The 15,265-nt window shown below is 43.9% G+C and overlaps 1 protein-coding gene across 1 annotated transcript in view; it reads left to right on the plus strand.

Annotated features, from left to right (window-relative positions):
* Positions 1–7,774: 7,774 nt before the first annotated feature.
* The window catches only part of DTD1 (D-aminoacyl-tRNA deacylase 1), a 176,727-nt gene continuing 169,236 nt past the window's right edge, over positions 7,775–15,265 (plus strand). The window contains exons 1-2 of the mRNA XM_024239028.3: positions 7,775–8,010; positions 13,643–13,733. Of these exons, the coding sequence (XP_024094796.1) occupies positions 7,968–8,010; positions 13,643–13,733 (134 nt within the window). The 5' untranslated portion in view covers positions 7,775–7,967. The remainder of the gene's footprint in view (positions 8,011–13,642; positions 13,734–15,265) is intronic.

Genomic DNA, 15,265 nt, shown 5'->3' on the forward strand with positions numbered 1-15,265 from the left:
TCTGATGTCCCTTTCCCCCGTGAGCCATCTCGGACCACTCAGATGAATGATGGATGGTAGAACAACAAAGTGGAAAGAATTCAGTTCTGTGGCCTGTGGAGTACCATCCTAGCCCAGGAATTTATGAGAGAAAGAATCAACTTCTATGTAGTTTAAGCCATTGTTACTTGAGTCTCTGTTACAGTTTGTGTTGCTGTAAGCACATTCCACCTCCTCCTTAATTTATTTTTAAAAAGCAAACCTGGCTAGGCACGGTGGCTCATGCCTGTAATCCGAGCACTTTGGGAGGCCGAGGTGGGTGGATCATCTGAGGTCAGGAGTTTGAGACCAGCCTGGCCAACATGAAGAAACCATGTGTCTACTAAAAATACAAAAATCAGCCAGGCGTGATGGCGCACGCCTGTATCCCAGCTACTCGGGAGGCTGAGGCAGGAGAATCGCTTGAACTGGGAAGGTGGAGGTTGCAGCGAGCTGAGATCAAACCACTGCACTCCAACCTGGGAGACAGAGTGAGGCTCCGTCTCAACAACAACAACAACAACAAAAGTGAACCTATCTTTCCATGGCAGAAGAATCACCTGTGTTTTCTGAGCATCCATGTCTTTTGAAGAAGAGTATGTATCTGCTCGTTCACTAACGGCGTTATGTCTCTCAAATGAGAAAGTTCTTTGTGTATGTGCAAGCACTTCACTTGCACATGCCATTGTTCTTAGGAGTAAAGTATGTTTTAGACATTCCTGAAAGCCAGATGTGCAATACCTTCTTCCTTTCTTTTTTTGTCTGTGGACACCAGATTTTGCTATGTTGCCCAGGGTGGTCTCAAATCCCTGGGCTCAAATAATCCTCCTGCTTCAGCCTCCTAAAGTGCTGGGATTATAAGTGTGAGGTACCATGGCTGGCCTCCTTCTTTCTTATAAATCCAGTCTTCTGTAGTCCTCCATCTGTGTTGCTTTCTTCACTATGGTAACCCAGGCAGTTACTCTTTCCATCAATACTTGCCTGTCCTTTGAAAGTAGGAATATAGGAATATACTTTTTTTTTTTTTAAATAGTGACAGGGTCTTGCTCTGTGACCCAGGCATTATAGCTCACTGTAGCCTTGAACTCCTGGGCTCAAGTGATCCTCTGCCTCATCCTCCTGAGTAGCTGGAGCTACAGGCACACACACCCATGCCTGGATAACTTTAAATTTTTTTTGTAGAGACAATCTTGCCATTTTGCCCAGACCATCTTGAACTCCTGGCTTCAAGTGATCCTCCTGCCTCAGCCTCCCAAAGTGCTGGGATTACAGATGTGAACCACTGCACCTGGCCTACATTGGTGTTAACATACTTCAGCAGGCCAGTTTAGCAGTGTGTATCAAAAAGGAAAATGGGCACAACCTTTCACCCAGCAATCCCACTTTCAAGAACTTAAAGAGATAAATGAAGAGCTGTAGGCAGAAGGTTCTTCATTGTAACTTGTTCAAAATGGCACGGAACTGAAATCAACCTTTTGAGAGACACTCCCGGCTGTCTTCCCAACATCCACTTCCCCCATTCCTGCTTTATAACAGACCCCTCAATCCACCCCACCATGTGCTTCAGGGGGACTAGCCTAGCTCCAGAGGGCAAGTCCTGATTGGTCCATGTCAGTATTTCTCGAAGATGGCACTGCTGGCATTGTGGACAGGATGATCCATTCTGCAGGCTGCCCCAGGTGTTGCAAGAGCTTGAGAATTTCAAGTCCCGTGGACACTGAATGCTACCAACAGCCTCCCAGCTCCAGATTTTCCTCCCTACACACATCCCGTGCACCCTGGAGAACTGTCTCCCCTGCAGGTGAGAACCTCTTGTCTGAGCCAGTCTTGGGTGAGAGTATGCCCCGTCTCCCTTACCAGTAATTCGCATAAGCATGGTGGTGTGACCTCATCGTGGTGAGTTAAGTAGGAGGGCCTCTGAGCAAGATACCCTAGCTTCAGTGGCAGGGCCAGGAAGAGATGGTCTGCGGTTCATCAGGACATTGTGTCTGGGTGGGGTGCCTAGAACAGCCACAGCCATCTCTCAGCCTTGTGGGGTGCCTGAGAAAAGCCAACATGCTGGGGTGATAGAGCAGAAAGAGGGAAAGAACTGGGCTCCTGATCTTGGTTAACTTTGGAGCTGTCTTGTCAGGTCAAATATATTTCTTCTTTCTCTTTTTCCTTTCTTTTTTCTTGTGGCACAAAGCACATAACGTACAATTTACCATGTTAACCATTTTATGTGTGCAGTTCAGTAGTGTGAAGCATATTGACATTGTTGTGAAACAGATCTCCAGACCTTTTTAATCTTGCAAATCTGAAATTCTGTACCCATTAAACAACAATTCCCTTTCTCCACTCCCCAGCCGCTAGTAACCACCATTCATCTTTCTGTTTCTATGAATTTGACTACTTCAGATATCTCATGTAAGTGGAATCATACAGTATTTGCCTTTTTTTGTGACTGGCTTATTTCAAGTAGCATAGTGTCCTTAAGGTTCATCCATATTGTAGCATTTGACAAGATTTCCTTCTTATTAAGGCTGGATAATAGTCCACTGTATGGATATACTATATTTGTTTATCCATTCATTTGTCAACAGGCATTTGAGTTGCCTCCACCTCTTAATCATTACAAATAGTGCAGCTTTGAACATGGATGTTCAAATATTTTTTGAGACCCTACTTTCAATTCTTTTGCACATATACTCAGCAGTGGGATTGCTGGATTATATGGTTGCTGGATTATTACTTCTATTTTTTATTTTTTGAGAAACCTCCATATTGTTTTCTATAGCAGCTGCACCATTTTACAGTCCTATCAATAGTGCACAAGGAGGGCTGGGCATGGTGGCTCACATCTGTAATCCCAGCACTTTGGGAGGCCAAGGCGGGTGGATCACAAGTTCAGGAGTTCGAGACCAGCCTGACCAACATGGTGAAACCCTGTCACTACTAAAAGTACAAAAATTAGCCGGATGTGGTGGTGCGCGCCTGTAATTTCAGCTACTCAGCAGGCTGAGGCAGGAGAATCGCTTGAACCTGGGAGGTGGAGGTTGCAGTGAGCCGAGATTGTGCCGCTGCACTCCAGCCTGGGTGACAGAGCGAGACTCCATCTCAAAAAAAAAAAAAAAAAAAAAAAAAGTGCACAAAGATTCCAATGAAATAACACATTTTTTTCTTTCTTTTCTTTTTTTTTTTTTGAAATGGAGTCTCTGTTGCTCAAGATGGAGTGCAGTGGCATGATCTCGGCTCACTGCAAACTCCACCTCCCGGGTTCCCGCCATTCTCCTGCCTCAGCAGGGCATGGTGGTGGGCGCCTGTAGACCCAGCTACTCGGAAATAACACATTTCTTCAAAGTTTGAGCCATTTTGAGTTCCATGCAACCAAAAAACATCCCAACTGATCCAGACCTAAATGTTCGTCCATAGAAAAAATTGTTTAGGGGAATTACAATACATATATTAGCTCTTAGCATCTGCACATCTATTAATAGAGAAATACTGTAAATCCATGATACACTCTTAAGCCAAAAAATTGGCTTCTCACACTTATTCCTTTGGCACTATTACCTGAGCCCCAAGTACTGTGTTAGATGCTGAGGATTCAGTGGTAAGCATGAGAGACACAGGTAGAAGAACATAGCTTACCAGGCAAATAGAGTCATTGAAAGTCACCAGAAGATTATGAGAGAAAACCCATGGGACAAACATGAGAAAAACAGGGAGCAGGAACACCTACTTTTCTTGGTGTGGACAGAGAAGGTCTGTCTGAGGAGGTGGCATTGAAGCTGAAAACCTAAAGGCAGGAGAGGAGCATGTTGTACAAAGAGTGAATCAATGTAGAGGAACCTACCTGTTCCAGGTAGAGCAAGAGCAGATCCTAAAGTCCTGAGCTAGCAACCAATGACTATCTGAGGAATTTAAAGGTGGTCAGAGTCTGGATTGTTAAGACTTTATATTCTAAGAGCATCACTTTCATCTGTGCCTGGAGAATGGATCGGAGAAGGACAAAGGGGAAGTAGGAAGACCAGTGAGGAAGGTGTGGTAGAAATCCAAGTGGGAAAGAATGGTGGAGCAGGATGCTGCAGGAGGGATGGAAAGAAGAGGGCACTTTGGGATAGGTTTTGGAGAGGGAGAAGATTTGCTGATGGATGAGATACTTAGGGAATGAGGAAGACAGCAATCACAGGTCACTTCTGGCTCCAGTAAACAAGTGGAGCCACTTATTTAAGTGTGGATTTTCCAGGTGTGATGGCCCATGCCTGTAATCCCAGCACTTTGGGAGGCCACGGCAGGCGGATTACTTGAGGTCAGGAGTTTGAGAACAGCCTGGCAACATGGTGAAACCCCATCTCTACTAAAAATACAAAAATTAGCCGGGCATGGTGGCAGCACCTGTAATCCCAGCTACTCAGAAGTCTGAGGCAGGAGAATCGCTTGAGCCTGGAAGGCGGAGGTTGCAGTGAGCCAGAACGAGCCACTGCACTCCAGCCTGGGCGACAGAGCGAGACTCTGTCTCCAAAAAAAAAAAAAAAAAGCTATGACTCTTATGGTGGAGTATGAAGGGCTTCGGGGTTCATTGAACACCAACTGGTGAATTGCAGTTCAACTCTGGCAGGAATCACCTGGAGTTAGAACAGATCCTGCAAGTTTAAGGGTACGTTTTCCAAAAAGATTGCCCTTATTTCAGGTGCCAACCATACTTGTGTGTCCCCAAACCACTTGTACTTCAGACCAACTGGCTACACAGTCAGGAGTATCCATGATCCCCTCAGGGTTGATAATGCACTAGAATGACTCATGGAACTGAAGAAAATGCTGTAATTATAATTTATAGTTTTATTATAAATAATACAAATTAGGACCAGCCAAATGAGATATGTTAGGCAAGGTCTGCGAGAGTACTAAACACAGAGCCTCTGTGCTTTCTCACTGCGGAATGAGATATGTTAGGCAAGGCCTGCGAGAGTACTAAACACAGAGCCTCTGTGCTTTCTCACTGCGGAATGAGATATGTTAGGCAAGGCCTGCGAGAGTACTAAACACAGAGCCTCTGTGCTTTCTCACTGCGGAATCAGGGCCATCACCCTCCCAGCACATCAATGTGTTCAGCAACCAGGAAGCTCAATGGAGCTTCAATGTCCAGAGTTTTTCCTGGGATTTCATCATTTAAGCATGACTGATTGAATCATTGGCCACAGGTTGAACTCAATCTCTGTCTTCTACCCCTCCCACAGGTTGGGCTGGCTCAGACATCCAGCCATGATTGGTCTTTCCAGTGACCAGCTCCCAATCTGAATTGTCTTGTTAGTAAACTCAGGAATAATCAAGGAGCTCATGAACAACAAAGATACTCCTGTCTCTTGAGAAATTCCAAGAATTTTAAAAGCTCCATGCCAGAAACCCAGAATTAACAAAGGCCAAAGTCTTTATTGTACCATAGGGGTGAACATTTTGAATTCCATTTTAAGTATGTTAACTTTTTTTTTTTTTTTTTTTTTTTTTTGAGACACAGGTTTACTTTGTTACCCAGGCTGGAGTGCAGTGGCAGAGATCCCAGCCCACTGCAACCTCCGCCTCTGGGGTTCAAGCGATTCTTGTGCCTCAGCCTCCCAAGTAGCTGGGATTATAGGTGCCCACCACCACGCCTGGCTAATTTTTGTATTTTTAGTAGAGATGCGGTTTCACCATGTTGGCCAGGCTGGTCTTGAACTCCTGACCTCAAGTGATCCACCCGCCTCAGCCTCCCAAAGTGCTGGAATTACAGGCGTGAACCACCACGACCAGCCCAATTTTCCCTTTTTTATTCTTATTCTTTCAGGAGTGCACAATGGAGTTTTCCAGGGGCTCCGTGGCATATAGTGACTTCATTCCTCTGATATTCATATGTAGGGGATTTATTATTGCTATTTTTAAATGCATTAATAAATCTATGTTAACTATTTCTCTTAGTTAAAAACAGTAAACATTTTTAGATATAATCCACCTAAACAAAAGCTATACTTTGGGCCCAATAATTTTTAAGAATGTAAAGCGATCCTGTGATCAAAATATCGAGACCTGCTGATTTAATTTTTCAAAAACTCAAATTTTACCAATTGTTCCAATAATAAGCTTTTCTTTTTCCTTATTTTTCTGGCCAGGATACCACCCAGGTTAATTTAGTTTTCCTGTCTTTTTTTTTTTTTTTTTTTTTTTGAGACAGAGTCTTGCTTTGTCACCCAGGCTGGAGTGCAGTGGTGCGATATCGGCTCACCGTAACCTCCGCCTCCCGGGTTCAAGCAATTTTCTTGCCTCAGCCTCCTGAGTAGCTGGGATTACAGGCATGCACTGCCATGCCTGGCTAATTTTTGTATTTTTGGTAGAGACGGGGTTTCACCATGTTGGCCAGGCTAGTCTCGAACTCCTGACCTCCCGTGATCCGCCCACCTTGACCTCCCAAAGTGCTGGGATTACAGGTAGTTTCCCTGTCTTTTAAAAAGTCCGTGGCTGGGCGCGGTGGCTCATGCCTGTAATCCCAGCACTTTGGGAGGCCAAGACGGGCGGATCACCTGAGGTCGGGAGTTCGAGACCAGCCTGACCAACATGGAGAAACCTCATCTTTAAATAAAAATACAAAATTAGCTGGGCGTGGTGGCGCATGCCTGTAATCCCAGCTACTCGGGAGGTTGAGGCAGGAGAATTGCTTGAACCCAGGAGGCAGAAGTCATGGTGTGCCGAGATCACGCCATTGCACTTCAGCCTGGGCCACAAGAGCAAAACTGCATCTCAAAAAAAAAAAAAAAAAAAAAAAAAATCCTCCTTAATTCTCGGAATCCTACCTAGTTATTTTGTAGAAGGTTCCTCAATTTATTTTTGTCTCATGTTTCATCATGATTGGATTCAGGTTATACATTATTTGGCAGAAATACCACAAGATTGATGTTGTGTCCTTCCCAGTGCTATATCAGGAGGCACATGATGTGTTGTTACTGGTTATGTTAACTTTGACAACGTTATTAAGGCAATTTAGTATTCAGTATTTAATAAACAAGCACACTAGTTTGTAGTCTTTTCTGGGCAAGTGAGGGTTTCTTCTCAATTTCAATGCCTTTTCTATGCCCACCAATGCTATTAGTCACCTTTAAGGTGAAGACTGCTGAGATGGAATTATTTTTAGCAATGATAATAATTTGTTGGGGTAATAGTTGTACAGCCCTTTGCCGCCATCTAAGCACTTTTACGTGGTTTGGTTCATTTAAATCTAACAACCCAGTGAGGGGGCCAATTATTAGTATTTGTATTACATGAGAAATTAGAATTCTAGAATCACATACCTATTTATTATCATGACATGGCTAAGTCGAATTAATAGTGAGATAGTTAAATGGCTATTTTAGGCAGCAGATCCTTTTGTATGTGGTATCTGAAAAGCCACTGAGGCAGGAAGACAAGGAAGAAGAATTTGGGAGGATCTGCGTGCAGAGGAGTGGAAAAGAGGAAAGAGGAATACAATTAGAAATAGGATTCAGGCTGAATTTAAAGGCTTAGTGATGACAGGTTCTTAGGTTCGGGTATGTGGGAGAAAAAAACCAGCGTAGAGACTACCTTCGGGGCAGAGTGGGTTCTGGGCACTGGGTAGGGGCTGGGCCCGGGATGGGTGCGATCAAAGGGCTCTGGCGGGACCCAGATGTGGGTGGGGCAGGGCCGAGCGTGGGGACTGGGCTTTTCAATGACGGGCGGGGTTACGGTTGGGCAGCAGATGGGCGTGGCAGGCATAGGCGGAGTCAATCTATGAGTGGGTGGGCCTATCGCCAGGCCGAGAGTGGGCGTGGCCGACGTGGGGTGGGCAGCAGCCGACCGAGTCGGACCGGCCCGTTGGGCGCGCTTCCGGGTGTCACCTCCAGAGGGCGCCGGCCGCGGAGCCGCCCTCAGAGTCGCTAGGCCGGACGCAGCGCGGCGCCGCCCCACTCGCCCCAGCCGCCGCCATGAAAGCCGTGGTGCAGCGCGTCACCCGGGCCAGCGTCACAGGTCAGTCGGGCGGGGCCGGGGCCGGGGCCGGGCCCGGGCCGGGGAGGAGCCGCCCCTGACCCCCGCGACCGGCTGTCCTGCGTGGGGGGTCTTCCTGCGCCATCCTCGGGGCCGCTGCGGCCCCTCCGCGAGCCTGGTCCCCTTCGCGAGCTTGGTCCCCGCAGCCGCGAGTCCCCTGGGCCGGCTTCGGGGCAGCGCCGCGGCCGGAGAGCCCCCTGCACGTGCCCGGCCGGCCCCGGCGCGCCCCTGGCTTCCGGCTCTCGGCAGCGGGTGCAGGACCAGCGCGCCTCATTCTCAGCACCTTTGTCCTGAGTGCGGGATGGCGGAGCCTCGGAGCATCCCCGTGGCCCGCTCTTCAGGGAGTGTTGATGAACCACGCTTAGAGCATTTCCGGAGCAGGCACTCCTCCCTTTTCACTGCTGTATTTTAAATGTTCAATTTTTGCCCATTTTTACGTATTCCAGTTTTTATGGGGCTTGACTCAGGATGAAATGCACAGATGCGAAGAGTTGCTCCTTGGGCTGAGCTTTGACAGTTGCGTGCACGCACGTGACTGGAGCCCAGGCTGGATGAGGGGCGCCACCTGCCCAGGACGCCCCTCGCCCTCGCCCGCTGAACTCTGCGCGGAGGGGTCGGGATCTAAAGAATTCAAGATGAAAACATTTCTTTTTTTCTTGTGGACCAAGCTACCCGACCCCTGGTCATCACTCGAGCACTTTAGTCTCGGTTGGGCATCAGAGGTCCAGATGATTAGTGTAGATAATGTAGTCGTTTTAAGAAAACCACGGTACGAAAGATATTTTTTAAAAAACATTTAAATGACAAGCTTTATATTGTCTTTAGTCTTTTCTGTCTTTATTGGCACAACTATATTGTTTCAGTTCAAATAATTTCAGATATCCTGTCCTTGGAGCCAGTCTGCACCAAATATGTGTTCTTGTGTCCACAAAAGTATGAATTAAAAACAAAACAGGCCAGGGGCTGTGGCTCACACCTGTAATCCCAGCTCTTTGGGAGGCCAAGGCGGGCAGATCACCTGAGGCCAGGAGTTCGAGACCAGCCTGGCCAACATAGAGTAACCCCATCTCTACTACAAATACAAAAATTAGCCGGGAGCAGTGGTGGGTGCCTATAATCCCAGCTACTCGGGAGGCTGAAGTAGGAGAATCGCTTGAACCTGGGAGGCAGAGGTTGCAGTGAGCCGAGATTGTGCCACTAACCTCCAGCCTGGGCGACAGAGCGAGACTCTGTCTCAAAACAACAACAAACAAACAAAACCCCAAAACAAAAAACAAAACAAAACAAAAACAACAAAAACCCCTCAAGAAACAACCAAACCCACCAAAACCATATATTTAAATCTAAGAGTCTATTTTTCAATCCCGCCTAATGATTTCTAAGCTGTTCTGGTAGCTTTGGTTTTGGAAATGGTCCTGGAATAATAGGGAATAGAGTAGCACTGGGATTTAGGAATTTTAAAGCTTTTATAACATTTCTGTAAATATTTAAATTCATGAAAACTGGGAAAATTCATAGATGAAAGATGTTTTGCGTTATTGAGAAGAATCTTGCAGTCTGCTGCTGTGTGTGGTCATCACTGACAGATTTAAATTTTGATCTCTCTCCTGAACTCTCCACCCTGCTAATCTGGAATATTGAAAATGTGTATTCTGTGAGATGTGCTGAATAGAGTTTGGGTTGTTTTGGTTCATTAAGTAAGTTATATGCTTTCAGTTAAAACAACCAAACCTGCATATTAAAAAAGATAAGGGTGTTAATTATGGGAAAGTGTAAATAATTTGGGAATTCTGGGTTGGGGAACTGTGGAATTCTGTTAGAAGGGCCCTCTACTTATGCAGGCCTTCTAGTTGCATTGTAATGGAAAGAGATTTTCTGATTCCTTTAAAATGTGGCGGGTTTCACTGAAATGTGGCTGTGTTTGAATGGCATTTTATTTTAGGGGTTCTAAAATGTTAACTTCCTGTTTTATGGTCAGGACAGCATAGAATATCAGGAGTCACACATTTTATTTTATTTTAAAATAGTTGGTTGACGTCACCCTTATTTTAAATTTATGTATTTATGGTTTGTTTGTTTTAGAGATGGGGTCTTGCTCTGTTACCCAGGCTGGAGTGCAGTGGCACTATTATAACTTACTACAACCTCAAACTCTTGGGCTCAAGTGATCCTTTAGCCTCAGCATCCTGAGTAGTTAGACTATAGGCATATGCCACCACTGTGTCCAGCTTAGGAGTCACACATTTTACTGTGTGGTATATTCAATTTATGTGATTGGTCAAACACATTTTTTTATAGTAACCCATTAATATAATTTGATGCCCAGTCCATCAGATTTCTCCAATTGGCTAATTGGTTTTGTTTTTGTTTTGAGAGAGTCTTGCTCTGTTGCCCAGGCTGGAGTACAGTGGTGCCATCTCTGATCACTGCAGCCTCTGCCTCCTGGGTTCAAGCGATTCTCATGCCTCTGTGTCCTGAGTAGCTGGGCTTACAGGTGCACGCCACTGTGCTTGGCTAATTTTTTTGTATTTTTAGTGGAGACAGGGTTTTGCCATGTTGACTAGGCTGGTCTCAAACTCCTGGCCTCAAGTGATTTGCCTGCCTCGGCTTCCCAAAGTGCTGGGATTACAGGCATGAGCCACCGCACCCAGCTTGATCAAACACATTTTGATGCCTTAGGTTGGGTATTGTGATAATCTGATTTTTAAAAGTTTATTATGGCACATTTCAAACATATTAACAGATGGAATAGTGCAATAACCCCCATGTCCCATCATTCAGTGTCAGCAGCTAAAATTTGATGTCCATAAACAGTGTTGGAAGAGGATCTAAAATGTTTGGGTTTAACTAGGTTAACTTTAAAGGTTATGAATTCTTGAAGTAGAGATCTCAGGTCTGATGCCACTAGTAGGTAGAAAAATTGACCAAACATCTCAGGTCTTTTCCAGCCCTTTGATCTTTTGTTCAAAGTGGTGATTCTCAGATTTTTTTCCCTTGGTGATCCATTTACTTATAATAAAAAATCCTTTTGAATCTCCTAGCCCTTCTACTTGTCCCTGGAGGGGGGACAAAACTGCTCCAAAATAAGACAGCAGTCTCTGTGTCATATATAGACTTTGGGCCATAATTTGTTTCATGTTAAGATAATTATAAAACTGTCAAAATTCTTTGACAGTGATTCTAGAATCTACTCTAAGCAGATAATCCTAACTGTAGAAAAGGCTTTAGTGTACAAAGATTTTCACTATACTGTTATTTATTGAGGTGAAAATTTTGAAAGAAGCCATATGTCCAGCAAAATGGAATGGTTAATCAGTCTCCTCGATGAGATGAATCTATTAAAAGGTGTTTAGGAAAAGGTTATGACATGAAAAAATTCTTATGCAATATTATTATAAAAATTTACATGCAACATTATTATAGTAGTTGAAAACAAATATGAATTAAAATGTATGAATAGATAAAATATTAAAAGGAAATCATTAAAATATTAAAGTACTTACCTTTGTTCTTTTTTTCGTGTTTCTCATATTTTCTAAAATATATAATCCTTACTTTGATGATAGATATAACTTCATGACCTTTATTTTTTAAAACATACTTTGGGAAAAATTTAGAAAGTATATCAACATAGAAAGTAATGTTGATTTATTCAAAGAACGAATAAAGCCAAAGGCTTTTTCTGAAGCAATGCAAATGAGCAAACCAACCCCCAATTGTTTACTGCCTATGTCAGGATAGATTATTTCTATTTCAGCTTTTGAGGCAGTGGCTCAAAGGACAATAAGTCACACACACATAGTTCGTTATAAGAAAAGCAGCACAGAAGAAAAGATTTAAAAATTTTTAGCATAAAAATAAAGAAATTAAGCATTACTGATATTTCAGGAATGGATTGATGTGCTCTGCTGGGATCTGAATAGCAGGTGGTCTCTTGCCATTACAACTGAAGAAAGAGGGAGGTTTCTCACCGTTTCTTTAGCAGTGTATTGCAACATGGCATAGTCTTTGCTACTGTGTTAGTTATATTTATAGCTATTATCCTGCAGAAGCAAGCAAACAACAAGAAAATGGCTGAGTTGACCCTTCTATTCCAATTAGAACATTAGGTCAGTACAAGATGAAGTAGTAAAACAACATAATCTAATAAGATTGGCAAATAATTGGCAAAAAATAGAAAATTTTAAAGAGCACCACTTGAAATACAGATTTAGCTGGGTATGTTGGCATGCATCCATAGTCCCAGCTACTCTGGAAGCCCAGGCAGGGAGGATTGCTTGAGCCCAGGGGTTCTGGGCTATAGTACGCTATGCTGACCTGCTGTCATACCAAAGTTCTGCATCAATATGGTGAGTTCCCAGGACCAGAGGACCATCAGGAGGGATGGACCAGCCTAGGTTGGACATAGAGCAGGTCAGAACTCCTGTGCTGATTAGTAGTGGAATTGCACCTGTGAATAGTCACTGCACTCCAGCTTGGACAACATAGAGAGATCCTGCCTCTTAAAAAGACAAACAAATGAAAAAAACCAGGAATTCTCCATCATAAAGATGCACTTTTTTTTTTTTTTTTTTTGAGATGGAGATTCACTCTTGTCACCCAGGCTGGAAGGCTGGAGTGCAATGGTGTGATCTTGGCTCACTGCAATCTCCACCTTCTGGATTCAAATGATTCTCCTGCCTCAGCCTCCTGAGTAGCTGGGATTACAGGCGCCCGCCACCATGCCCGGCTAATTTTTGTATTTTTATTAGAGATGGGATTTCGCCATGTTGGCCAAGCTGATCTCGAACTCCTGACGTCATGTGACTGCCTGCCTCAGCCTCCCAAAGTGCTGGGATTATAGGCATAAACCACCATACCCGGCCCATAATGATGCATCTTGCTACCATTTGAGATATTGTCTAGTGGTAGTAGGGCATACATTTGGTTGTAAATACATATACAAATGTTAGGAGTATGTGCTTAGAGCCTTTTTTTTTCAAATGGACAAGATGCATGATTGAAAAATATTTGGAGATCATTGGCTTAGAATGTAACCGCAAAACTAAACTGGGAAATAATAGCAGTTTGATGAGTTGAAGCTTAACACATAAATTGTGATTTTTATGTATTATGTATTTGTCCTCATAGTAAGTAGGAAAATCATTTATGATATGAACATTTTCCACTTTGTGCTTCCTGTATACTGTGTTACCATATTTTTTTGATTTTCTGCAAAAGGCAGGAATCTCTTTTCTGAGAATTAATATAGCTGAGCTGGCTTCTCTGGGGGAGGAAAACACAGTTCTGTTTTTATAGATGGGCAAACTTGACCATAGAAAATTTTGGGTGTCTTACCCAAGGTAACATAGATGAAATATGGCCCTAAGATCCTGCTTAATGGTTGTTCACTTTACAGCTCTCATTCATTCCAGAGATAAAATCAGAATGGATGGGAATTGTTATCATCTCACTGCATTTATGTAACTCTTTTCATTTTCGAATACATACTGACTTTAACCAAAGAAGTTATAAGAAGTATGTATGATGTTTAAAATACTCCTATGGTTACTTAAAAGTGCTTTATGACCTTGTTTGGTTCTGAGTTCTTCTCTCCCTTTTGATTCCTTTCTAGTTGGAGGAGAGCAGATTAGTGCCATTGGAAGGGGCATATGTGTGTTGCTGGGTATTTCCCTGGAGGATACGCAGAAGGAACTGGAGCACATGTAAGATGCATTTCTGTCATTGCTGTTTGAGTGGGCTATGTGGTGGTGGTTATGCTGGGAACTTCCATAGTACTTTGTGCCTGTGAAGTGAGCCCCTGTCACTTTTAACCATTGTCGCATTGGATGTAGTATGGTTATCTCCGTGTTTCAGAGAAGGAGACTGAGGAAGAATGATCTGGGAGACCTCAATGCTAAGTCAGCCTTAGAGCAGGAGCACCGCCTATCCTCTGTCTGTTTGCTACTATGGCCTCAGAGCATGCCTCTTGTTTTCTTAACGCAAAAACCAAGCCTCTTTTCTTATGTTTGGTTTCTCTTTTTTAAATTGGGCAATGTTATCTGGGCACTATGTATTTTTAGAATGTCTACTAGCTCGCTGTGCACATAGGGATCTAGAACTCAGAGAGGTTAAATTCCTTGCCCCAGTTCATGCACACACACTTAGCAAAAAGCCTGAGCCCCAGTTAGAGTCTGGGCTCCCTGACCTTGAAGCCAATGATCTTTTTACTAAGGTGGTGGCGGGGGTTGAGGAGCAGGGGTTGCCGTTGCTGCTGCCTGCCCGGCTCTCTGAGTTTACAGATGGGCAAACTCGACTACAGAAAGGTTTAGGTGTCTTAGCCAAGGCAGCATAGACGAAATATGGCCCTAAAATCCTGCTTAATGATTGTTCACTTTATAGCTCCCATTCATTCCAGACATAAAATCAGAATGTGCCCTCCGTGCACCTCCTCCCCTCCATTACCACGGGGCACTTTTACTTTAGATGCTGGATCCATTTATTCTGGCTCTTGGTGCTCAGAGCTTGCGTATAACCCTGCCCAACTGATTCTTTTGTGTTAGATTGAAAATCAGACTTGAAAATGAATTCCTGCTAAGGTGTTGATGATGGATAACTGTCATTCAATACTACTTCAGTGATGGTGGTATTTTAGTAGCTGTCCCCTGGATACTCAAAGAAGTTGTAGAATGGTGTAATGGCTAAAAACTGAGGCTGTGGGTTTGAATGTCTTTATGGCTCTGACATACTACAGAGCTAATACTTAGCCTGGTGCTTAAGAGATGTGATTCAACATAAGACAAGTCTTGGCTGTGGAGAGGGGGTAATGAGTAGCACCTGTCCCTAAGGATGCCCATATTAAGAGCCAGTGAATTAGTATTTATAGAGTCTTTGAAACTGTCATCTACTTAACATCATCCAGAAGGGTGGCTCTCAAATGATGGGATTTCAGCTTTCATGCTGGTGGTTCTCTGCTGTGCTTCTCAAATCTGACCCTATAGATGTCACCTGGTCGACTTTCTTGCCATGGTGACTATCCTTCTTCATCCACATGTATAGGGAGAGCCCCTCTGGGGCTTAAGGAGCTTGTGACATAGTTGTCAAGGTGTCTTTCTCCAGATCTTTTTGCATATTTGCAATAACCATGATTTTTCTCTCAGTGTATTTGCTGAATTGTTCTTTTTTTTTGTTTTTTTTCTTTTGAGACAGAGTCTCCCTCTGTCGCCCAGCCTGGAGTGCAGTGTTGCAGTCTTAGCTT

The sequence above is a fragment of the Pongo abelii genome, chromosome 21 (assembly GCF_028885655.2).
Source record: "Pongo abelii isolate AG06213 chromosome 21, NHGRI_mPonAbe1-v2.0_pri, whole genome shotgun sequence".
Classification (NCBI taxonomy): Eukaryota; Metazoa; Chordata; class Mammalia; order Primates; family Hominidae; genus Pongo; species Pongo abelii.